Source organism: Drosophila mojavensis, unplaced genomic scaffold (genome assembly GCF_018153725.1).
Source record: "Drosophila mojavensis isolate 15081-1352.22 unplaced genomic scaffold, ASM1815372v1 contig_81, whole genome shotgun sequence".
Classification (NCBI taxonomy): Eukaryota; Metazoa; Arthropoda; class Insecta; order Diptera; family Drosophilidae; genus Drosophila; species Drosophila mojavensis.
Window position 1 is genome coordinate 3,058,011 of NW_025318907.1, and position 26,118 is coordinate 3,084,128.

Here is a 26,118-nt window from a genome sequence, read left to right on the forward strand (position 1 = left end):
ACGGTGAGCACCCTGTGGCAAACACAGCTGTTTACCATGAAAACACAGGGTGTACGCCTTGTGGATGTTGTGGAACGTACGTTGTCGTTTACACTCGCCAATCAGCTGTTAAATTAATTGTAGCTGTAGAAGAAGAAGAGCTGCATTCACATTTCGTATTGAAAACAAATTAAGAAATTTATTATAAATACTTTGTGTATGTGTATATGTTTGTGTATGTGGAGAAATGGCCGATGATGGAGAAAACTCAGTGGATAACAAGCCAACAGACGACAGCAAGCCAGAGAAAATGTTCACGCTAAAGAAATGGAATGCAGTTGCAATGTGGAGCTGGGATGTCGAATGCGATATCTGCGCCATTTGCCGCGTTCAAGTCATGGGTAAGTCGGACTAGATTATTCTAGTTTATACTGAATACTATGTACTACATATGCATATCTGATTTACAAAAGCAAAGCACCAACTGAACTCGAAATTGAGAAGGGGCTCATTGGCAGGATGAAGGGATCAATGAACACTGCAAAGATCATTAAGCTGATCGTTCTTTAGCTGGCCATATCTAGCTGACTTGAAAATCTTGCAGCGCGGCTCCCTATTCCAAAGGGACTCAATTCTAAGCTCTGATGAAGTGTTTCTGTATAAAATACTTTATGTATGAAGCATTTTATATAGATTTCATACGGAACAATCTTCACAAGATATAAGATCTTGGGTATTCAGTATAGCACTACCAAATTCTTGGTTTCTATATACGTACATGTATAGATGACTTTTTAATAGAAACCATCGAGGAGCTTGAATCTGCTATATCAAATACCTAGCTATATGAATTGATTGGGCTATCTATTTAAATTTCAAGCTTGACTCCACCAAGTCACCAAGTCAATAACACTTACATGTGTAAAAGGTTAACTGTAAAGTTTTACAACACTTGAGTTTTATAAAAGATATATGTATATTTCAAAGATTATCTTGTGGCAAAAATATTTCTTTATGTAGTATTAACTAATTTGTTGCAATTCTAAGAACGTATATTTCTTATGATATGAATATGAAGATGATTTTTCTAGATAATTAAGTCTAGCTAATCATGATCACTCTTTATATATGTATCAAATATCGGTGATCCAATCTTATGATACATCTGATGCAGTTGGCTGTTCAAATAACAGAAATAAACTTGACTAATGCTCAAAAAATTTAAGATAATTTTCTAAAATATCAAGAAAAACAACTAAACTATTTCTTCCATAGTAAAAGAGTCGCCACTAAAGATAAACAATTTGCTATCTTCATTCTATATTGACTTTAAATATTAATGCAAATATGAAGAATAGCTATTTTTCGTTCAGCCCATCTCTTATTTTCAGACCGATTATTAAAATCAATATACTTCTTATATTTTCATGAGCTAAGGAATTTACAAATGTATTTATTTATATAATTTCAACATTCATAAAGGAAAACACGATTACTTATGAAATTTATTTATTTATTGATTTTTCAGTATGAATGTCTATTTTTGTATTATTTTGATTGGTTTTGCACTGCTTTGTTTTATTTTATATTATAAAATAGATTCCTAATCTTAGCAGTCATCCAATAAATGCAACGCCATAAATTTTGCTTTATAAATTGGATTTGATTATGCGCCCGTAACATTAGCGATAAGCCACAGATAGAGTCGAACTAGTTGATTATCAGAGACTTTGTGTGCGTCCAATATTCTGTGAATATCAGTTACATAGTCTAGTTGTGATTACGTTACTATATGTATATACATATGTGTATTTACCTATATATGTATATTCATATGCACCGCATGTGCACCCCATCTATGTGTATGTGAATGCATATATGATGCACTCTAGAATGGGAATGGGTATATAAATTTATATATATTTATATAAGTATGTATATATACAAGTTACAATGCTCACGTATTTGCGATCGACATTGTAAAACTGTAAATTGCGTTTCGAAGGTCACATGCAAATATTTGATATTGCATTAAAAATAGTTTTTTTGAGCATAGGCGCCCCTTCTTTAATTCCCAAAGGGGTTTGAGCTGAGCTCATTCGGAAAAAAAGGGGAAAAAGATCGCTCATTTGATTTGTTTGTAATTATATATTCATTAAATGTAATTTATACATTATCATCTTATTATCTAAATAAGATTCTTATATTCTTTTACATGCTGTTCTTGCTTTTTGTTACTTCTTTAGATATATTCGAATAGCCAATTAGATTGAACTTGTTTAGAGGTGGGGGATAGGGATTATAATAGTAGTGGGAAATTAATTAATTTGGCTTTTTTGTTAGGCTTATCAACTACTTATGTCATTTTCTACAGAGATTTATCGATGAACAGCAGCATCATAATTCATAATTTACAGCATCATAGAAACTAATGCGACTTAGCGACGATATAAATAATAATAATAATAACAATAAAGGAAATTCTTTTGCTAAATAAAAATAAAGCCACGCTCAATCGACAATCGACGCCAGCTCTAATTATCGTTATCGATGACGTCATTGTTATACAACTTAAGCACTAAGGCACTAGACTAATATTTGGTTTGATCGCTTCAAAGATCCTTCACATTCCGTATGCCAATCTGGATGCGTACCGATCGCACAGAATTACATGTTGAAGGACAATGGCTTGATATTCGCAACCGAGGACATGCGACGGACGCGTCCCATCATCTTGCGCTCAATATCCTCCAGCGTCTTGCCCTGCGTCTCAGGCACATAGAATATCACAAAGAACAGGCCAACGAAGCAGATGGCGCCAAACATCCAAAAGGCACCATGTGCGCCCATAACATCTAGAGATTCAGATAGTTAATTAACAATTCTCGGAATGTCTTTCGGCTGTGCGGCTTACCTATCATATCCTGGAAGGATTTGGTCACCACAAACGTGCAGGACCAATTGAAGGCGGTGGCCACTGAGGCCGCTGAGCCGCGAATCTTGGCCGGCAAAATCTCGCCCATCATTAGCCATGGGATGGGTCCAAAGCCCAGCGAGAAGCCCAAAATGTAAACGACAAAGCAACTCAGCGGCAGCCAGCCCACATTCGAGGTATCCATGCCCGTGGACTTGCAATAGAAGAAGCCGCCGAGCACAAACAGCGTCAAGATCATGGCCACATTGGAGACATAAAGCAAGATCTGGAAAAACACGAGAGAGGGAGAGAGGATTGATTTTCTGAATAATTAAAGATTTTTTTGCTCAACTCACCTTTCTGCCAGCGCGATCGATCAGCACCGTTGCTATGAACGTAGCCATAAAGTTGACCACGCCCACAATGATGGTGCACACATTGCCATCGATGGTGGAGCCAGCATCTTGAAAGATTTGTACAGTATAGAAAATGACGGCGTTGATGCCGCTCAACTGCTGGAAGAACATCAGGCCCAGCGATATGGACAGAGGCTTCAAGTTGCTGCGCTTGAGGAGCTCCAGCATTGTGTTCTGAGTCGCCTGTCTGTCGGCATCCGCCTGGGAGCGCATCAAACCCTTCAGCTCCGGCTCGACGTCGGCCTCCTTGCCGCGCAGCCAGACGAGCGCCTTGCGTGCCCGCTCCTCGCGTCCACGGCTCACATACCAGCGCGGCGTCTCCGGGATGAGGAACATCAGTATGAGGAATGGAACAGGCAGCGTGCCGCCCAGGAAGGCCAGCATCGACCAGTCCATATAGGTGCCGGCCACAAAGCACAGCAATATGCCAATATTACCAAATGCCGTAGGCAACAGACCCAACGTGCCGCGCACCTCCGGCTGTACCGTTTCACCCAGATAAACGGGCAGCGATAGCGATGCGATGCCCACACAGAAACCGGCCAAGAAGCGTCCACACAGCACCATCACCACATTGACAGCACAGGCGATCAGCAGCCACGAAATGATGAACGGCACAGCTGTGGCCAGGATCGTATTGCGCCGGCCCAGATACTCTATGAACGGACCGCCAGCAATGCCACCGGCCAGACCAGCGAGCGGCATGATGCCACCTACCCAGGATGCCTGTAATCGAGAGAAATGGAAGGGGGTTGGATTAGGAATAGATTGCAATTGCTTCTAGCTTGAATCCCATATATTATGGTATGATATGGTAATAATATTCGGGACAAGACTCTTCAATTCAAATTCTGCTTTAAGCTAGGATACGAATACCATAATTTTGAGTTCAATTTGAAGCTGGATCAATTTCGAAAATATTACAATCATAAGACTGAGACTTTTCATAGGAACAACAAATCTACATTTGCAAATCGTTCAGGAACTGCAGATACAGCCAAGGCCTAGAATGTTAGCCATTGCGAAGGTTAGCTGGTTTCATTCTCTATTTAACTTTATGACAATGTTAATGTGAATATGAAAGTTCCAAATTCATTTATAAATTTCATTGAGCATAGCAATTGACAACTTTGCTTTGTTAAGGATTTATTGAAAGTACTTAACAACTGATGTAAATCTTGGAAGAATTTGAAAGCATATAAAACTATTGATAATAAATCGTGATCATTTACTTTTATTACTTGAAATATGATCATAAAAGTTTAAAGTTTTCTAACTGATCTCAACTATATATAAATATAATGTGATTAAAGAACAACAAAGAACTGGCAATTTGAGAATTTCAGTTTAGGAATCAGGGATTGCTAATATGAAATTGGTATTTGATGATTAGAGATCGGGAGTTTGGAGAACAGAAATCGGAAATATGACTGTTCACATAAATCAGTCAAGATCAACGAGAGCAAGGAACACTTTACATAATATTTTCACGCACTATTCTTAGCCTAAACTGGGTTTATTTGGTTGTCAAACTTACCGCTTGGGGTGTGACCACAAAGGACGTCAGATTGGTGTTTGTCATGGAGACCAAAGCGGGCGAAGTATAGGCGCTGGCAAAGCCCACGACCAGGGAGCCCAGCGAAACACTCAGCGCGGCAAGCACCTGAAATTATATAAGAAGAGTTTATATATATATGTATATTTAAAAAAAAAAACTATATATATTGGTGAAATTGAAGCGTAGATTAACCTGAGAGTAGGTGCACTTGGCCTTGGGCTCATCAATGGGCACCGAGAAGGACACGTGGGTGTCCGCGCGCATAAGGATCTTCATGATGGATCAGACACTGAATAGCACTGTGACTCGATTCGACGCGATTCGATTTGAAATGCGTTTGTATTGCCTGTTGCCTGTTGCAGTTGCAGTTGCAACCTTGTTGCACTGTCGCCTTTCACTTTACACTTTGGAAGCCTTGCTGACTCTATAGAGCGTTCAACGAATGCTTCTAATGCATTGCCGGACGGATGAAACTCAACTGAATCTAAAAACCTGTCACTTGGAACTCGACTCGAATGCAAGCTAGGCCGTTAGATTTTAAGTACGATTCGTTCGGTCACGTACATAAACTGCATATGTACATACATGCATATATATATACAAATAAATTCATGTAGAATTATATATATATATATATATATATGTTTATATATTTACACCAGCTGGTATTATTAACTGATGAATGTCTTATCAATTTCCTGAGGGCTAAAGCCCAATAATTGATTACGTCTCCGAACACAATTAAGACGAGCTTCAGCTAGAGCATCAGCCACAGTTGTTGTCATTCGCTTATCACGCTGTTTACGTGTGCCTCTTCACCAAATAATCGCGATAAGCCCCAAGATGCGGGGCTTTGGACTGTCCCCTGAGTCGGTTTAAATCGGTTTCTGTTTCGCGTCTTGCGACGTGCTGCGACTAATATGCGAAATGCAACTAAGTTAAGCGCACACTTGGCCAGCAGAAGTAGAAACAGCAGCAGCAGCAGCAGCAGCAATAACAGATGCAGCTCAATCATGATTGAAAGGGGGTAAGAAGAGGGCCTATATAATACCGCTGACGGGTCTATCCAAGCGTCCATTCATTCAGTTATTGTATTTTTAGTCTCGCATAACTAACTAACTGCGTTATTTCAGTTTCAATTTCAATTAAAGACATCGCAATGGTGAGGAGATAGGGGGGGCAGTGGGGGCTAGTCCAATCCGGGCGTGCGAAAATAGCCCGCCACGCGCTTCGCCAATGGCGACCCACAAACGAGGCGCTAAATTGAATGCCCGAATGCTTTATGGCAATATTAATGCCATTCATAAGGCCATACCCGAGCCACACATCACATCACTCTCTCCTTCATCGTCGCCCACTCGTGTACAGTCACACGCCGGAGTCGAGTGCTACATTATAGGCGCCAGTTTAGCAGTGTCAGCAGTCGACGCTTAACGATCCAACAATAGGCCGACTACGATCATGTTTATGCCGTGCTAATCCCAACTAATCAGAGCATATTTTGATCGGACGAAATGGGGTATTACGCATGGAATTACTAGATAACGCGTAAACTCTTAATAATTCAACCCTTTAGCTTCTACTTCTTCTACTAGATTATTACTATATAATTACGTGACTTCACAGTCTTATATCTCTTTTGGCTTTCATTCTTATCATTCCCTATCTAGAGCAGACAGACATTTCGTATAAACGTCATAGTTTATCAATTTGAGAATAAGTATGTGAATGCTGTCGTCATTCGTTTGACCTACCTGTGTCCATATATAGATGGGATTCGTTGTGGGCCTGTAGACCTCCAGCTTGGGCTTGCCATCCTCGGTGATCTGTCGAACAAAGGGCACAGCATGGCGTATGTTGTCCCCCCGTTTATTGCCCATCTCGTCCATTTCGTACAGTCGACGGCTGTAAATAATAAAAAAAAAAATAATAATAAGAAATTGCGTTTCACAGTCAAATCAAAGAATGAATTAAATATAATAGAATTGCGTCATCATATAACGCAAGCTGGGAGATTGGAAATTGGGGCTTGTGAATCGAGGATTGTGGGGTGCGAATCTCTGATTCGCTGTCAGCGATCACGTGAACAGAGATTGGAAGTTAGAGAACCAGAGATCGCGAATAAGAAATTAGTATTTGCTAATCAAGGATCAGCGATTCCTTGTGGGAATTTGGAGAGCGGATATCGGGATTATTGCTTTTCACTAACCTCTTGCGTGAATCTGTGCTAATGGAGCGCTGCTGTTGGAAATTCTGTCGCGAGGTGAGAAAATCCTCGTCGCTTTCGCTTTCCAGATCCTTCAGGTCGATAATGACTGGCTTGGTAATGTCCTTGGGACGATGTATTAGGCGCTTGTGTTCGGCGTCGTCGCCCTCCTCATCACTGTCGGTGCTGGAGCCCTGTAATACTTTGTCGAGCTTGAAGGTGACCCGTGGATCGAGACTCTGATGCTTGCGCCCCTGGAATTCCCGGCGTGTCTTATGAAACTCCTCCTCGGACGATGAGTCCTTGAGCAGATCCTGCAGAAATCGTGTGCCCTTAATATCAAGCGAAACGTGCTTCTTCGCCTGGAACTGACGGCGATTATCGTTGGCCAATATATGGCGCAAATCCTTGAGTATGCCCTTGTGGTCCACACTAGTCGCCTTCTGCTGCTGGAACCCGATGCGCTTATCCTCGAAGCTGTCCTCGTCGCTGCTCTCCGCGGCCTTGTTGTTGCCCTGCTGTTGTGGTTTCTCGAAGGAGACGCGCGAACCCTTCAGCGATTGCTTGCTGCGCTGCAGCTCCTCTCCACCAGTCACAATGCTGCGCTGCTGACGATCACGATGTGGCTCCAATGATGTGGGCGGTGGGGGCAAAGGCGTTAGCTCTAAGCTGCCACTCGAACGCAGAGCTGATCTCTGCTGTTGAATCTGTTGAGGTGGCTCGTTGATGTCGTCGTCCTCGAGCAGCGGACGGAATGAGAGCGGCGGCTCGTCGTCCACGTCGTGCAACAGTCTCAGCTGTTGCTGTTGTTGCTGTTGTTGTTGTTGTTGTTGCTGCTGCTGTTGTTGTGGCTGTTGCTGTGGCTGTCTCAGCTGCTGTTGCACTGGATGCAAGTGGGGAAACTGCTGCTGCGGATGACGCTGTGGAGCTGCCTGGGGAAATGGAAACGGATCCTCTGGCAATATTGTGTCCAGACTGGTGCCCGTATTCGATGCCGACAGATTGCTCTCCACGCGATGATAGCCCAGCTCCTCCTGCCAAATATGCAAAGAATGAAATTTATGAAAATCTGAAATTTGAATTCGTAAAGCTTATGCTTAAGCTTTCAATTGCGAATTAGTGAATCGTGCCACGACTTTTTCTGATTTATATATAGGCGCTCGGCTCGCCGATTACTACTCAGAGTTGTTCTTGAAATCAAAGCCAAAGGTTGTCAAATCTTATCTCCTGTATTCTGCTCTGACAGCAGTTCCATATGTTCCAGACTCTTTCAATCTCTGTCGGCAACACGGCTATACTTTGAGCATAATGCGGCTCTATGGGCAGTGTAGCATGATTATCAATTTTTTAGTTACTACTAAGTACTGGAGCTATTCTTTTTACTTTAAATGATAACATTGGGAATATTAGCTTCATGACCACGCACTTTTTATCACTGTATAAGAATTCCTTATGCACCTTTGCTAACTATTTTAATTGCCTAAATTTATCAGCAATATTTCATTGTATTGACGAAATTTTTCTACTTATCTATCTATTTAATAAAAAAAGTCATAGCTCAAAAATGAATACCGTAAAGATCATTATATGATATGCATAGAAAGTATTTCTCTAATTTTATTATCTATAAAACATCGTAACATTCAAATTTAAATTATCATACTATATAATCTTAATAAGATTTGCAATGAGTATTCTTTGGTATTCATACTCTTCTCGCCTCTTCTGTCTTCTTCTCGCTGAATATTACCCTATAATAGATTCACTCTATATGATAACACTTTATTATGTTTCAATTCCATCGTTTCTATCACAAATATTCGATTCGGACTCTGTGAGTACATATTATCAGAGACTGAATCGTATATATACAGCTTCTATATACATATGTATATTTCTTGTTGTTTGTTGTTTAGCATACTTACACCGGCTCTGGTTAGTTTTTCCTTTAGTTTGCCCATGGCGCTGCTCAGCGGCTGGTGGTGATGGCCTCCACCTCCGCCCCCGCCGGCGCCTCGATTGTCGCGTCCACTCATCTTATCAAATTGTGTCTAATGTTGAACTTGAACTCTCCGCTTCGACCTTGGCAAGTTGAATGTCTTCTCTTTGTTTATATAACGATTGTCAGCTGGGAGAGAGACTCTTGTTTGTAAATTGTAAACGAGGTCTTTTCTTATTTTGTCTGTGTGTATGAATTTATGTCTTTGCTGCAAAGAAAGAAATAAGTAATCATATTATAATAATAACGTAATTGAAAATGATATAGAAATATAAGTAAATGTGTATTTGGGGGGACATTACACAGAGAGAAATGGAATAAAATAAAAAAGAAACAAAAATCAGGCTAAAAGTTCTTATTTTAAATTGATTTTTTTTATCAATGTAAAATGTAAAAAAATAAATTGCGAATTTCATTTTGAGTTTAATTATTTCACTAGATTTGTATTAGAATTATCAAAAGAATTTTACTTATGAAACTTTTATAGATCTAGTTTCTCTAATTAGAGTCTTAGTTAACGTTTAATAACACTTACAATATTGCTTAGATTGCATTGAATTTATTTTAAATATTATTATAGCTTCTGTTCTCTCAGTGTATAGGTATTTATACTTGTTGCGCTTGGACTCTTGCAAAAGTATGGCCAGTTCAATTAGCCTAAAAACAAATGAGTTGATAACGGTTTATATTTGCAAATGCTATTTAGATTTAGATGTCTGGTTCTTATCAGATTTTTGATAGTGCGAGCCCCTCCCATATAAATGGGAGCTGATATAAGGTGCACACCCCTTTTTCAATTGAAATTTATATATAACAAGGTCTGTCGGATATATGTACATACATATGTATGTCTAAATACACAAGTATATATGTGTAAGTGTAGGTGTATTTTCGACGTGGGTCTCAAGTCTGCACGCGTGACCAATTATACAGTCATTTAAAAAAGCAAATGTCCATCATTGAAATGTATATCTACTTATGTAGGAGTGTGATATTACCATTGGCACTCAGTGTTTCTAATCTGTTTTAAGCACTTGTCAAAAATATCTTTAAAAAAATATCTACTGTTCTATTAGCTATTATTAATAATATAAATGACACATTTTCTTTCACTCGTGCCAAATTCTGTTTTGTTGCTTTGCTGGCGCCTTTTTCACTTTCACAAAAAAATATTGTTTATGTTTTAAAGAATTCTGTTTTTTTCTTAGCTGGCATGCGGCAATTGGCCATATTTTTATGTTCAAAAATTTTCCACATTCGACTTTGACTTTGCGACATTTATATGTATGTATTTTTCGCTTTATTTATAAGTTTATAATAAAAAAAATAATGATCATTTTTGTGGGCCAGCGAAAGCTAAAAAAGAATTATATACGAGTTTATTTGCTCCTGCGTCATGTGATGTGGGCGCCATGACGTCGACGCTTCGACCGGTGACTGCGACAGCCGGCGACGCCAGCGTCGACGCCTTCATGGCTGCTGACATCTATTTATTTATTTCTCTCATCTCTCTCTACCTCTACTCTATCGATTCGAGTAGTGACATAACATGAATAGCTATTATTGCTTACATCTTGAGCTATACACTTGCACTATTTTCGCAAATGCGCCTCAAATTGCGTTGCTGCCCTTGAAAAATTCATAAATGCATTAATGCGTGAATGGTGTTGCCGCTATATTTGTAGGCGCCTCAGTTGATGATTCACGTTAAATACATACATATGTATTAGTTGCTGGGGTTGCCTATCTCTAACTGCTCTATTTAATTAAGAGCTACCATGATAACGAGCAACAAGACAGCACAGCATAAACATAGGTATTTGAAGCTCCTACATATACTCACTCACACATTTACAAATCAACGACGCATCGTACTTAACTTCATGCTCTTAAGCGCAGCTCACTGTGTGTGCTCTCTTGAAAACCAATTTTCTCTTATATGTGCTCACGTGCTGTAAGCGTCATATAGCTCTCCCACAACAGTCGCACACAAACATACACACAATTGCCCACACACAGGTGCAAATTGTTTCAGCCGTCACTGTCAACTGTGCAACGTTGCGCATTTGGCATATACATATATGTATATACATATATCAATGTATTTTTAAAACAAAACCTTTAATTTTTAAATGTTACTTTGTTTTGTTGTTAATTAACAAAGTCGAGCCGCAAGTTGTGGTTTAATGTGAGGCAATTAATCTGGGCTACAGACGAAAACTTTAATTGACATCGCCCACGTTTAGTCGTCTGGGTCATATTTAAAATTTGCAACAACAAAAAATACAAAATTTAATAAATAAAAGCTTGCTTATATTTTCTCAAAATACGCAAATACACTACAATACATACATATCAAAACTATCTATCTCTATCTATTTGCACAATTATGTGAGCGTGTTTTTCTCTGTATTGCGATAAAAACAAATTCTAAATTTAAAAATATTTTCACGGTCGAACGTTCTCAAAAATATTTCGACTATTTTGCAATTTAGCTCCTTTTTGCTTATTATTGTTGTTTTAATTGTTGTCGCTTTGTCTCTCTTTCTATTAGTTTGTTTTAGCCTTGGCAGATGGGGTTTTTTTTTAGGAATTTTTCTAATTCACTCTTCTGCTGTTGCTTTATTGTCATTTTGCCATTCCGCCGCAAATATTACGTAAAACTATTGCATTAAATAACTTAAGACACCCGACCGGACATTTGGGTGGCTCATTAATACATTCTTTTTGGTGAATTGCGCATAAATTTACATAGCGATTGGCTCATAAATTTTTGCTGCCAGACAAACCAGAGACTTTGTTTTTAAATGTAGTTTTTAAAAATTTGCTTGAGTTTTGCTCAAAATACCAAGAAAACGACGCGATACATTAAATTCGATAAGGGTACGACCGGAACTTGTAGCACGAAAAAATATAACTATGTACAATGGATTTGCAGCAATATATAACATTCACAATTATATATTTAAAATTGTTTTTTTTTTTTTTTTATAAACTTATTTTTCATTGAATTCAGTACGACAATTTTTGAATATTTTTATATACATATATTTGTTATATATATATTGTTAACGAACGTGTAATTTTGCATAGTTTCGCTATTTCTTGTTCGCTTGACAGACAAGCTGATAATTTTTTACCTTTTAACAAACTACTAAATGTGATATCCACTATTGTGGCACTGAAGCACGAGATTCGAATGAGCAACGTTTATATAGCGCACACCAATTCAGAGAAACTCGTTCGAGCTTTTATGCGCTCTTTGCTGTTGTTGGTGAGCAACGGCAAGAGAGTGAGAGCGTCACTGCTCTCCCACTGTGCATATATGTAAAATATACATATGCAAATGCTTATATGTGTGTGCATACCGTTGCTTGGGCTAGTAGCAAGGAAACTGACTAGATTTGTAAGAGCGAAAAGAGTGCGAAGGTCGAAAAGGCATGAATGAATTGAGGCGCCAACACATTCATTTGTTGGTGGTTCTGTGTGTGTGAGTGAGTGACGACGCTAATATTAGATGACAAGTGGAGAGCAGAGTCAAAGGTCTCTGGAGTTTTTTTGTTGCTAGCGATTTGCGCGCCGGCGCGACTGAGACGCCGCTAATGTCACGCTTACGATGCTGCGCTGCTTTATGACGCACTATGGGCATTTCTTGGAGGACGTGCCGCGACACAGTGGCACCATCACTTTTTTATTGATTTGTTTTGGCTACAGCAGCAGCTGATGCTGCCGCTGCCGCTGCCTCTACCGCTGTCCCTGCCGCTGCTCTGCCGTGGAGTCGTGTTAATAGCCAATTGCTTTGCTCGCATGCGTTTGGTTTGCGCCAATTGATTTTTATTTACACATATTTTCAATTGAATATTATTAAATTGACTTTGAGGGCGCGTGCAAATTTTGTAGCCTTGGAGCACATTTGGCGTGCCAACTCTTCTGTCCAAGCAGCATCCCAAAAAATACACCCAAACCCAAACCCGAACCCAGCCCAACCCAATCCAATCGAGCCCAGTCCGATTCCAAGTCCAAATGTGAGTCCGAAACAATCAATTTTGTTTATGAGAAAGCTTAATAATTGATTATTGTTATTGTGGCATCGTTTGCTATTAGTTTGTTTTCCGCTTATATGACTGCAAAACGCGCCCCCAATTGTCGGGGGGCTCGTCTTTCTATGTATTTCATAACATTGCTTACACATTGCCTATCAATGAGTGAGCTCACACAATTCTCTACTGCTGTTTCACTGTAAACGGATTGTGCTCGCAGACAAACAACTACAAACACATATACACGCAGCGCAGACACACATTTACATATACATGTCTGTATGTTTAGATATGCTTGCTCGCACGTTCGCGAACCTATACACATGCAGAGGATACCGCAAGCGCATGGGTGCGTAAGTATGAATATTTGTGTATGTGTGTGAGTGTGTGCATGATTAACGGAAAGTTTTAACTGAGATTTCTCAACCAGTCACGTGTTGCTATAGGGTATATCAATTCATAACGGAAAATATTCTCAATAAATCATCACTTAAATGTATGTATCTACATATGTATATATATGTACATAAGTATGTATCTATACATATCTCTCTTTCCTTTCATGATAAGCTTAGATGGTATTAATTTAGAGTAGTCATACTTGCTGAATAGGGTATTCAACAGCTCATCAGCATCTGTTTTTGCTAGTTTTTGCAGCTTAGTTTTTAGCAAACGACCGTCATTTGCCCTCGACTGTGGTTCGAGCTACTCTCGTGTTTGACCAATAATTATTGCATATATCAAGGTTTCTCTGTAAAACAAAAGTAAAATCATTATACAACACAATACACATGCATGTTTATATACATATGCACATATACATATGTATGTATGTATTTATATACATATATACATATGTCTTTTGTTTAATGATCAGGGGAGGCCACGCACGAGTCATCGTCACGAGTCTTTTTCGCCGCAAAACTTGTTTGACAGCCCAACAGGGGATCTTAGAGACTTGCACTTGCCAAATAGGGTACGAATAAAAGAGTTAACATAAACAAACAAAATAAATCAAGTGCAATGAACTTGAAATTTATATTTGATCCAGCATGCCTTTCTTACATGCTGCTCATTGCACTACAAAGTAAACAATTGCAAAAGTTGTAGAACGTGTAGAATTTTCTATATAGTTAGTTCTCTACACCCTTTACAATTAATAACTTTATTGGGCTATATACGCCTTATCGTGCAATATCGATATCTTATATAAACATTTCAATGACATCAGGTTTATGGGCTTTTTCAAGAAATTCGAAAAAATAAATAAAAAATTTCGTTCACGATTGTTTTTACCCTAATATAGGGTAACATGGCAATTAGTATACCCTCAAAATATTTTCATTTTTGTGAATCAAGGTAGTCATTGACAATACATTATGATTAATCACAAACTTTTATTTTCTTCGAAATCTACTTACATGATAAGTTATTCATAATAATTGGAACTATCTTTAATAGTAATTACTATAACAAAACTGACCCCTAAGCATGACGCAACAGTTATTTATTTTGTACGTACATAGAAACAGGTGTATGCATGTATTTGTGTATGTACAACTGTTTCTCTAACGACTAAAATAATAACTTGGAAGTACAATCGCTGCCTCTTCACCTTTTAGAGGGAACTAATCGAAAAACGAGCAAAATATCGAGTAAAAAGAGCAGAGACAAGCCCCCAAGTAAATAACGTGCTCGCAGCGGCAATAGCAGCAGCAAAAAGAACAAGTATAGCAAAAACATAAAGAAGATCGAGAGATAGAGAGTAAAGTGTTGAGGTAGATCAATTGGTAGCAGTGCTCTGAAGATGCTCGCATTACATACAGAGCTAAGCAGGCGCTGCAGTCGGCGTAGCGTCTCGACGGCAACTTTGACGCATGCGCCGTCACTTGTATTGCCTAAAAGGCTGATGCAATTGGCTGTTATTGCGTCAGCAATTTTTGAGCCACTGATTTTTTCGTTAACTGGGCAGAAAACAAAGATATACAGACAGATAAAGTAATGTATAGATATTTATAAATGTGCGTAAATTAAGTACATATGCGCTAATTAATGTTGATAGGTCCACGCCTTCGCATCTGTATCTTCCGGACCGTCGGGCGTGACACAACGCGCATATTTAAATAAATTATAAGAAATCATTAAAAGCTTATTCATCTAATTGCTGTTAGGCGTCACAACACATAAACACACATTGCCAAAAGATACAAATTTGCCATTATACCCGTTGTCCCCTTTTCGCAGAGTGCCATGCATGACACGTAGCCGAGAGCGAAAGAGCGCACTTACAGTTGTAGCCGTCCGTCCGCTCTTTTACACATACTTATGCATGCGAAAGAGCGCAATGCTTTTAGTGCGCGATCGCATCGCTCTTTTTTTTCGGTGCTACATCTCATCTAAATATTGCTAAATTTAGCATTCAAACTCAAAAAGCAACAAGAAAAAATTAACTTAAGCATGTGATGTCGGACGTTGCCTCGCACACCCGTTTGCACGCCTAGAAGTAAAACAGTTGTATGTATATAAATGTGTATGTATTTGTTTTTGTGTTCATGTCCAATGTGTGGGCCCATTTTGGCACACGATATATGCAGAAATACCTAGTGTACATACATATGTATATGTATATATATAGACATACATATGCACACGTACATACATATGTACGTATATGTGTATGCTTGTTTGCTAGAATGTAATGATGGCGGTTCGTTTGGCATGCTAGCTTTGTGGCGGCGACTGACGAGCCTCCAACAATACACACAAATAGCCACCGTGCATATATATAATTATATACATACACGCATGCATAAATGTGTGTATATGTATATACATATTTGCTGTTTGCTGTAGTCTAAAGAACTTATTAACTATGGGCATATCGAAATCGAATGTACTAGTGGTGGGCTCAAATATTTATGTAATGACGATTATAAGCGAACTTTATAAACGTACTTTTAACTTTGAAGCTTAGAATCAATAAACATTTATTACGGTCCCGCTGGCAAATCAGACGTGAATGAACGATTGACGTTGCATATTCCAACCGATAAAGTTGCTGCGATTTATATTTTTAAGCAAATATGTATGCTTAATTTTTTTAGTTTTGTTCATTACAGTGGGCATTTGCGTACTTACTAGATACGTACGTAACGTAAAGAGTCGAGCAGCATACACGTGCAGCGACTGCAAGTATTTGCTCTTAATGCACACTCATTCGACTAATTATGGCTAAATGGCAAAACCAGCGCCCTTCACTCAAGGTCAAAGTCTCGCGGGCTGACCGGTTCAAAGTTGTCGCCGCGAAGTCGTTGTCTAGCGTGAATAAAAGCTTTACGTAGATCGCACCGTATTTTGCTAATTAGTCACACACATACATATGTATATACATATATATACCCTATGTGGATCTATGTTATATGTTTGTATATATACATATTTATATACTTATGTATGTCCATGCATGATATAAAAACGTATATATTTGCAACGCATTTTAGTATTTTTCCATACCTCTAAATTACGTGTAAAAATGTTCCAAGTCCTTAGTACATTTAAAAAAAAAAATAAAAGAAAAGAAATCAACAAAAGCTATTTGCATATATGTACGTTTAGAAAGAGAAAACGGTTTTGCCACGTGGCTGCTATAATGTTTGCAATCGAGTGCGCGGCAAGCATAAGCCTCGGTGGCGCAGTAGGCAGCGCGTAAGTCTCATAATCTTAAGGTCGTGAGTTCGAGCCTCACCCGGGGCATGTAATTTTTTCTTCTCCATTGTTATTTTTATATATTTTATTTTAGTTTTTTTGTAGTCTCGAATATATTTCACACAGCAGCCCAATAAAAATGCCAAACAAAATGACAATTGCGTGCAACAAATAATAATAACAAGAATAACTATCATATTGCGCCATTGCTTTATAACGGTTGCCTGTTCCAGTTCCTTCATTCCCGCTTCAACATTTTATAATAGTTAATCTGTCAGACGACAGTTTGCCTGTCTGTCTGCCATTCGTTGGGTCGTCAGTAATTCAGACATAGGTGTAGCTTCTATTTACATTTACAATTACAGTTGAGGCTCAACTAAAATGACAAATAACAATAGCGCGTCATTACAAATGGCATTCATAACCGATTTAATTTTGTTAAGAAAAACGTTAAAATGCTTTATTTGTGGAGCTATTAAAAATTGAAAACGTGCGCGACAAATTTAAATTTAATATCAGAGCGCATAGGCTTAAATCTATCAAGCTCTTTACTCAATACTCTTATAAATTATTAACTTACATGAGAGAAATAATTTTAATCCAATTTAATCAACTCAATAAATGTGTGAGAATAATCCAACGCTCTTATAACATACAAATTAACATTTCAGCCAATTCAAAATGCTCAAGTCAATGCTCTCTAATGAAATCTAAAATCCTATAAAGTGAGAATATGAATTTTGCTTCAGCTATAAATAAAAGTCAGCCCACAGTAAATTACTAGAAAGTGTGAATTATTCTCGACTTGTCTTTGTAAGAGTTTTCATATCAATATTTACCCACATTAGCGTCGCGTGGATAACAACAAACACAACATTCGAGTCTGAAATAGATTACGGCTGGGCTCTAATAGTTTAGGTGGGAATATTAACTAACTTTTATATTAAGACAAATATAATTTATCTTTGATATGACTTAAGAATTACAATCCATAATATTGTGTATACATACGTTTGTACATATTGCATACGAATATTATTTAAATTAGATTTCTATGATATAACTTGAGACTTAAAGCTACATATTTTCAAGAGTGTTAGTAAAATATAGATTTTTAAAATACAAATTACAATACAAAATACATATAAAAGAAAAATGTGATTTTTTATTTTATGTCATGATATCAGATATCATGATATCATTGCTTTCTGTTTACTGCTTTCGCTTGTTGTTAAACACATGTCGAGTGTTCATATTACCCGCCCAGATACAATTTGGTCAGCTTACAATTTGATGCCTATGGTATCAGTCGCAGACTTGCCTAAATTGGCATTAATCGGACACCTGAAAGATAGAAAACACGTGCCGCTCCCTGTAGAACGGCTTATGTAAAGCGTGCCGGAAGACGAGATCTTCCAGTTCACGTTCCAGTCTCGGGCGTTCAAGGTCAGCGGGACAAAATATTGTGATAAGAGAGCTATTGTGATATTAAGAAAATGAAAAAACGGAGGATTACAATGTTTTCGCTGTAAACACGATTAGCGGACAACGTACGATATTATAATCGTATAATCGTGTAACATAATCTATTTGCTTTGGTCTTAGAAATAAGGATGAGATACCTTAATAATATATACTCTTTTCCATATGACATTTAAATATATGGAATATTTTCAAAGTGAAACTTTTTAGCCAATGGAATTTTTTTCCATAAGTGTTGTGACATGAGGCAGCTGCAATTGGAATCTTTGGGAATGAACACATATGCAATGACCTATCTATGTATGCATGTGTGTATTAGTGTTTGGCGTGAATTAAGTCCTAAATTTAACACGAGAGGAATTTTTTATGGAAAAATCCCACACACACTTGCACGCACGTAGACGCACATACATTGAGCGACAAACACTCTGCCATGTGCAGAAGTGCAAGCATTTGGAAAAGTAAATGTAAAGGCATAAACGAGACAAAAATCGAAATTTTCCATTCGTTTGTCGAACGCGTCAGACGATGGATGGATGCACTGCAGAGTCGATACCCCCGCCCTCTGATTGCTCTCACATGCTTGTTCGCTCTTGCACGCTCTCTTGATCTCACGGCCCCCACACAACAACAACACTCACACATATATATATGCACATTCGCTCACATTATAACTCTTTCGCGTATATTGATTCCGTTTTCAAAATCAATTTAAAATTGGCAAAGCTTTCGTCTTATATTGTGCTGGTTGTTATTGCTTTCTTCTTTTGCTCTCTTCTTATGTGCCATTTCTCTACTCTCTGCATGTGACTGCGATCTTTGGACTTTGGACAGGTCGACCTACAAGGGGAACCTGCCAGAATCTCCTGGTTCCGCCTCTGCCCCGATCTGGTTAATGCACTTAGTTACTTTGCACGTTTTCACGAATACCTCTTGAATAGCAGGCAGGTTGCCAAAAAGATGCCAACGACTTGATTTCCGATTTGGCTTTAGGTTAAGCATGTTATAAGCAGGACACATTGTTATTTTGTTTAAATACATACATATGTATTTATATTTATAAATGCATACATACATATATAGATATAAATAAATACACTTTTGCTCTATTATAAAATAAATTCTCTTAAATATATACATAAGTATATGATAATTAAGTAAACAGTTGCTAACTGCGTTCATTAGGCTGCAGCAAGTTAACAGTTAGCTAATAACATTCACACTTTCCACTGGGTCACATGTGTGACTTTGCACAGCTCACACACGCAGTCACAAGTTCACATATGTACATACTCACACCTACCCGCGATAGTACATCAAAATATCCCAATTCAATACGTCACAAAAAACCCTTCGTAAGCAACTTTCGACTGAGCTGTAAAGATTTCCATTACACATTGCCCATTTTTGCAGCGTCTTAACTTCGGCAAAGCTTTAAAAATTATTTTTGCATTTATTTGGCCCTCGCGGCCTATGCTGAGCGATGCACTTAAGAGCGTAATGCACAGACCGAAGAGTAGAGAACGCAAATCTAGGGTAAGAGAAAGAGCAAGAGCGAGCCGGTTTTGGGGGCACGTTCGTTTTATCGTTGTTGTTGTTGTTGTTTATTGTTGCTGTTACTGGTGCTGCTGTTGCTTTGGTATACAAGACAAGCCCCCGTGCGTGACGTCACGTAAACGCGACCGTTACTGTAAAGTGAAAAAAGAAGAAGAGCAACGACGACAACGACTCGAAAACGAGTTGTGTTGGTTGGGCGAAAAATGTGCAAGGCAACAGCAACAAGTAGAGACGAGTGCGGCGAAATGGGCTGACCATGGCGAAGCATGGCGAATCGTGCAACGTGATTTGCAAAACGAACGCAATTGATCAATCAGCAATGGAAGCAGCGAGAATAACGGAGAGGGCGAAAGAAAGAAAGAATGAATACATTACCATGTGACCGATCTTTCATTACTTTACTCAGCCGATAAGATACAATTCTCGAAATTGGCCCGGTCCCCCGCTTGCTCCGCATGCGTGTGTGAAAAGTGTCGAACAGTATATTGTTAATTTCAGACATAGAAATGTCATATCGCTAACAGCAATCAATTGTCATACAGCGAACCGTTCAGTGGATCGCTTAGTTTACCCGCTTACCCGCTCACCCGTTAACCTTGAACTTAACACTCGCAGCGCAGTCGCAAGTTACATAAAGCTCAGACAGAGACGGGCAGCGGAACGAGAGAGAGGCCGACAAAGAGAGACGACGGCACATTTGCATATTTCGCCTAGTAGGCGCGACGCGCTGGGTCTGAATGCATTAGGCCCGGTTCACAGGCGTCTAGTCAGGTGTTGCAAACCGGAATTTGAATTGTTTAAACTTTGTGATATTTATAGATGTCTGGTTGGATCAGCCGACTTGTCTAATAAAAATATTTCAGATGCCAGTCGAGCAGGTTTATCATGCTCTCTTCCCCTCCCTCTCTCTGCCAGTCTCCGTTTCTGTTCTCTTTCGTTTGCTTCTTGATGAAAAAATGCACATTTATTGCGTTATATGATCTAGTTCGATTGAGCGAGTGCGAAACTGAGTGAATCAGTCATGGAATCACAGATTGTAACACTCATGCGTGTTATCTAGGTATACTAAATAATTTACGGGTTAAATAAAAAAATTCAAGTAGCTTAAAAATTGATTGATTTTTAATGATTGGTCCGTAAAAAAATCGAGCTTAAATTAGGTATAATAAAAATCCGTTTTGAATTTGTTTTGATTCATTGAGCCAATTAAATGATATACTCTAGAACCCTTTCGGAAGTGATTGCAAACATGTTAGCTTATAATATTAGGGAGAGTTGCTCTACTGGCCTTTTAGTATTCCAGTTAAACTTCTACTAGATATATTCCAAATAAGAATTTTATAGTCGAGCTCTCAATATCCAGCCAAATAACCTACCGAAACTGGAAAAATTCCAAACAGCATTCCGCTCCAGACAACCCACTCGATGCAATAGAATTCTCCACATTACGTAACGCCCGTAAGTCACCTGAGTTTCTCGGATCTCGCTGCTCGATCCCAAGTCTGAGTTTCTGTCGCGTCATTTGTCACGTTTCATTTGTCTGCGCCATTTCATTACCACCCGACCATGCACATTCTTAATTAGCTCGTTTTAATCGCTGTCGTCTGACTGTCACTTTCCATACTCGTTTGGCCATTTGGCGCGAGATGCTTGAGGCGGACACACCTTCCTTTTTCCGGCCCTATCAGAAGTGATCAACTTGCAGATACCCTGTATGCGATGACGAGTTGACTTCACTTTTTTTCCTCCTCAACTGAACGGTTCATTGAAAGGAACTCATTCAAATGAATGTGTTTGTTAAAAGGAACTTACTCGGTTGTATGAACCATATAAATTACTCCAATTCAACTGTACAAGATAATGGTCTAAAGCAACTGGTTGGTTCAATGTAATGAACTTGTACTATTGAATAAAACGGTTTTTTAAAATGAACTAGTAACCTTATTAAAATAATTGATCAGAATGAATCAGTGAATAGTTCATCAAATGAAACTAGTTAAGACTTTTAATACGAAATTAACTATTTCGTTCACCCACTTTTAGGCGAAACTTGACTTATTCAATTATTCAATCGGAAATTTAATAGATTGCAAATTCTATGTGCAAAACTAATCTATTCTCTTTGATATAGGGTATATAGAAAACAACTGTGCACTTAATTGATTGACGCACTTGAATTGTTATACCCATTAACCATTGGAAATTTGAATTCAGGGTATATTGGTTTTCCGAAAATGTTGGCAGATGAACCCGGAGCTCAGTCCATTCTATATATCTGATCAAGAGCCCAACTAACCATATGCAAATTCACCATATGTGAAAACAATGTTGTTAATGACAAATATAATATTTTCCAGTGTTGTTTATTTATTTATTTATTATTTCTCATTTTTCACACAATTTTCGTGCAGTTTTGCAACACTGTGCGCCGGCCCCCATAGCAAAACAGGCCCTCGTAAGACTAGATATATACAATATATATACATATATGATCAATATATGGTTCTATGTGTTAGCAGTAATTGTTTATTGACTTGATTGGCCTTAACTTGCCCAGACAATCATTTTATTGTTATTATAGAAAATAGATGAATTCAGATGAAGTCTAACGTCAACCACTGAATTGAACGGCTGCGTAATGCCCTAGCCTCAGTCAATTTTCTCGAAATAGACCTGCGTTAGGCTGCGTGCAATGCCATAGGCATAGAAGGTAAAGTCGAGACGGTAGACACCTGGTGGCACCGGCATATTTATCTTGTTTATGTCCAGAGCGAACTTGTCCACCATCATGTAATTCTAAGATGTTGTCTGTTAGATTGATGACGCATTGTTTGGTTGATTGACTTACCTCAGTCCAGGGACAGGTGTGATTAAAGTTGCTGTGCTGCCTGATCGTATCGAAGACGAATCGCTCGAATGAAAGCTGATATTTGCGAGCACCCATTAGCTTGCAGAAATCGAAGAGTATGTTGTAGAGAAAGGGACGATACCCATCGCTACGCTGGAAGCACTGCAGTCGGGTAGTTAGATTCGTGATGGGCAGCTCCAGCAGTGTAACCTTCAGCGACAGCTCCACTTGGTTGCGTCGCACCACCTTCAGGCGGCAATAATCGTAGCGGCAGAATCCCGCATTTGTTGGCAGCTCCAAGCACTTGACGTTCGTGAATTTCAGGAGGCGTGCATGCTAGGGTATATCAATCAGTCAGTTATTGTCCAACTCTCCCTCTCTCTTCATCTCCATCTCTTTCTGTGTGTTTCTCGCTTACCGCTGCCTCAAGGAGCAACATCCATAGTCCCAGTTGCAGCCACATTGTACGCATTTTTCTGTCTAAATTTTAATTTCGAATTTCGGACTTGTAGTACCCATGCCTAAAGTGCTAAAGCGTAATGCTTGCACCATTTATAAGTCGATTAGCACTAGGTTATTTACCTGTAGCAGATAGGCAATCAAAATTACAGGTCAAATTTTCGGCAACAAAACAAATGTTAAATACATAACCAATAGTATTATAAGAGAGACAGAGACAGACAGAGAGAGAGAGAGAGAGTGAGAAAGAGCGAGGGAGAGAGAGGCGAAGAGATAGAAAGAGAGGCAGCTATAGAAATAATATAGGAGAGGCAGAGAGAAGGAGGAAGTGAGATATTAAGAGAGGGGAAGGATAAAAATTTAGAGAGATATTTAGAGAACCCTGTTATAATTTCATATAATTATTCATTCGGTAGAATTGCATACATTGCGAACCAATAGTGAATTGCTAGTCGAAATCCTATCTAGAGCAATCGTGTATAATTACTTCCTGTCTAGGCATCATAATAAAAATCATAACTAACTAATAACTATAGATCATCAGTTCAGTTTCAGTTTCAGTTTCAGTTCAAAGACCAATAGCCGAATTCAGTTTAAGGCGCAATTCTCAATTGTTCATCGGGTGTTGACTTCGTTAACTGAAATTCGTGGAAAAGCCCTACAAAAAATGTTAATAATTTCCTGTTGTGGGTTTTCAATTACAAAATAAAATACAATACAAAAAAAAAAAAAAAATTGTCTTGCGCTTTTTCACACCAAATATGAACAACATAAAACGTAATTCCTTGACTCATTCAATGCTAGCTCCACTTGACCCTCCTTCGCACCCTCTATCTTTCATTTATTTCGCATTTTCATTTCAAATTTCTGCCAACGTCAGCAGCCGTATTTGGCCCAGCCAATGCGGCGTATACTTGTTAAATGACGACGCTCTCGATCAACATACGACGAATCATGCGAAATACACTGCTTGTAAATCCAGTAAATGGGTATATGTCCATCCAAGAGTCGCTCGTATGCAGCACGCTGTTGTATAAGCTAATAATTCTTTGTTTAGTTATTGCCTATAATAATTTAAAAATATGATTATTTATTATATTTTTATTTCATATTTCTCATTTTATTTTCGTTTTGGTTTATTCTCTTGTGTATTTCTTTAATAAAATGTAGAAAAATGCTCAAAAATTGTTCAACGATTAAGATAATCGACAACAATTCCAATTGGAAAGCTAATCTATCTATCTATCTGATGTTATGCCAATCAGAATGTTTAATTTTCTTTTTGTCGCTCAAAATTATGCTACAGTTTTTTCTTAAACAGTTTTTAAAACAAAATCATGAAAAGTTTTAGAAATAAAAATAATTATGAAAATAATTATAAATCGAAATTGAATAAAAAAATAAATCTGTGAAGCCTTCAATTACTTTTACCAATTCTTTTCCTTAACACAAAAACATTTGTTTTAGTCTGTATTTAAGCAATATAAAAACCATATTATTTTCTATTTATTTGAATTTTTATTCATTTCATATCCATTTTCTTATTTATATATATATATATATATTATATATATATATATTATTATTATTATTATATTTTGTTATTAGTTTTGTTTATTTATTTATTTATTGTACTTACGTATTGTTTTCTCTTAAGTTATAGATTACAAATCATAAAATGCGTCGAGTATAAGTCCCTTGAGTGGTTTAAAGAGTATCTTATAGTCAATATCACGCACTATAGCCAGCGTACTTACCTGTGTTTTTTTTTTAATGTAGGCAGTAGGTATTAATAAATTTTCGCAAACGCGTTCAGATTTCGAAATGTCAACACCAACACCTGCACCTGAAATTAGCGCAGCTCAGGTGATGCCTAAGCACATACACACACACACACACACACACACACACACACATACAATTGCAGCTTAGCTTTTGCATTGCCTTGGCAAATTTACAAAAATTCTCAGAATTATTATTTTTATTTTGTATTGTTTTTAGGTGAAAACCGATGCGTTTCCAATTGGGAAAGTCAGTGACCTCTCCCACGAAAAGGCGAATCTGAGTTGGATCATGTACGCGCGCTTAAACTATACTTAACATAATATTGAATGAAGCGTCAAAAAAAATATGTGTATATATGGGTGTGTGTATGTGTGTGTTTGTGTGAACTGTTGAATGAACGCGAATTAAATCGCGCGATAAGAAGCCACATCAAATTGCAAATGGAAAATTGCGAAATTTGCGAAATCGTAAGCAGCGTGAAACGGGAAACAGCATTAAGTCAATTTTACACATAATTCAATTGTTCTACCGACGCATAACATTTGAAATAATATCTGCGATCTTAGAGTAATAATTTACCCCTTCTGTCTCGCTTACTCTCGTTAAGCAGGCCTCAAATGCAGTGTTGACATAAGACAGCTGCAAGTGATTGACTTTATATAATTGTGTTTTTTACCCCCCTTTTCTAGTACGTCACATTTTACGTATTACGTAGCACGCATCTAATTGTCGGCCAATGCTAATTGATGACGTATCTCTCTCTCTCTCTCTCTTTCAACTGCCCGCTACTCGATCGTTGACGTATTTATAACTTTTCTGTTTCTCTTCTTTGCAGATTCGTGTTTACGTTGCCAGGCGGAGAACAAACGGGACGTGTTGGGTCGACAGGATTGTGTAGTGGTTTGGGGCGAGTGCAATCACTCGTTTCATCACTGTTGCATGTCGCTGTGGGTTAAACAGAACAATCGCTGCCCGCTGTGTCAGCAAGAATGGTCCATTCAGCGCATGGGAAAATAGGCCAAGGCGTTATCTCACAATAACAGTAATTAAGCTAAAGAGCATGTTAACGTTTCTGATATAAGCAATAACCTAGATCCACTTAATAAAGTCAAGCTGAATAAATATAAAAAGTAAAATAAATACAAACCACATTTATAAAATAATAAAAAA

The 26,118-nt window shown here is 38.2% G+C and overlaps 3 protein-coding genes, 1 long non-coding RNA gene and 1 other non-coding gene across 6 annotated transcripts; 3 read left to right on the top strand and 2 right to left on the bottom strand.

Annotated features, from left to right (window-relative positions):
• The first annotated feature begins 126 nt into the window (after positions 1-126).
• Positions 127-26,088, top strand: LOC6580596 (RING-box protein 2). The gene is made up of 2 exons (XM_002006389.4): positions 127-380; positions 25,784-26,088. Exons 1-2 carry the CDS (start codon positions 227-229, stop codon positions 25,963-25,965), a joined length of 336 nt encoding a protein of 111 aa, XP_002006425.1. The 5' UTR covers positions 127-226; the 3' UTR covers positions 25,966-26,088.
• LOC6580597 (facilitated trehalose transporter Tret1) lies at positions 2,108-9,279 on the bottom strand. 2 transcript variants are annotated; one of them, XM_002006390.4, is made up of 7 exons: positions 8,999-9,279; positions 7,077-8,107; positions 6,622-6,772; positions 4,847-4,972; positions 3,250-4,035; positions 2,894-3,179; positions 2,108-2,834 (listed from the first exon to the last, which is right to left on the bottom strand). In XM_002006390.4, the coding sequence occupies exons 1-7, from the start codon at positions 9,107-9,109 to the stop codon at positions 2,647-2,649; spliced, it is 2,679 nt and encodes an 892-aa protein (XP_002006426.2). In that variant the 5' UTR covers positions 9,110-9,279; the 3' UTR covers positions 2,108-2,646. The 2 variants fall into 2 exon arrangements, with proteins under 2 accessions (XP_002006426.2, XP_015019806.1); XM_015164320.3 differs by lacking the exons at positions 6,622-6,772; positions 7,077-8,107; positions 8,999-9,279 and adding an exon at positions 5,060-5,358.
• Positions 5,721-6,498, top strand: LOC122757809. The gene is made up of 2 exons (XR_006357979.1): positions 5,721-5,894; positions 6,001-6,498. It is a non-coding gene; the product is annotated as an uncharacterized LOC122757809 (long non-coding RNA).
• Trnam-cau lies at positions 16,793-16,865 on the top strand. Its single transcript has one exon. It is a non-coding gene; the product is annotated as a tRNA-Met (tRNA).
• LOC6580599 lies at positions 22,351-23,167 on the bottom strand. The gene is made up of 3 exons (XM_002006391.3): positions 23,123-23,167; positions 22,705-23,040; positions 22,351-22,652 (listed from the first exon to the last, which is right to left on the bottom strand). Exons 1-3 carry the CDS (start codon positions 23,165-23,167, stop codon positions 22,506-22,508), a joined length of 528 nt encoding a protein of 175 aa, XP_002006427.1. The 3' UTR covers positions 22,351-22,505.
• Positions 26,089-26,118: the final 30 nt, after the last annotated feature.

Coding starts and splice junctions, on each gene's coding strand:
- LOC6580596 (XM_002006389.4), top strand. CDS start 227: ATGGCCGATGATGGAGAAAACTCAGTGGATAACAAGCCAACAGACGAC. Junction 381..25,783: donor TTGCCGCGTTCAAGTCATGG/GTAAGTCGGACT, acceptor TCTTCTTTGCAG/ATTCGTGTTTACGTTGCCAG.
- LOC6580597 (XM_002006390.4), bottom strand. CDS start 9,109: ATGAGTGGACGCGACAATCGAGGCGCCGGCGGGGGCGGAGGTGGAGGC. Junction 4,973..6,621: donor CCATCTATATATGGACACAG/GTAGGTCAAACG, acceptor ATATAATTTCAG/GTGCTTGCCGCGCTGAGTGT. Junction 4,036..4,846: donor TTGTGGTCACACCCCAAGCG/GTAAGTTTGACA, acceptor TCTCGATTACAG/GCATCCTGGGTAGGTGGCAT.
- LOC6580599 (XM_002006391.3), bottom strand. CDS start 23,167: ATGTGGCTGCAACTGGGACTATGGATGTTGCTCCTTGAGGCAGCG. Junction 23,041..23,122: donor TGTTGCTCCTTGAGGCAGCG/GTAAGCGAGAAA, acceptor GATATACCCTAG/CATGCACGCCTCCTGAAATT. Junction 22,653..22,704: donor ACACCTGTCCCTGGACTGAG/GTAAGTCAATCA, acceptor ACAACATCTTAG/AATTACATGATGGTGGACAA.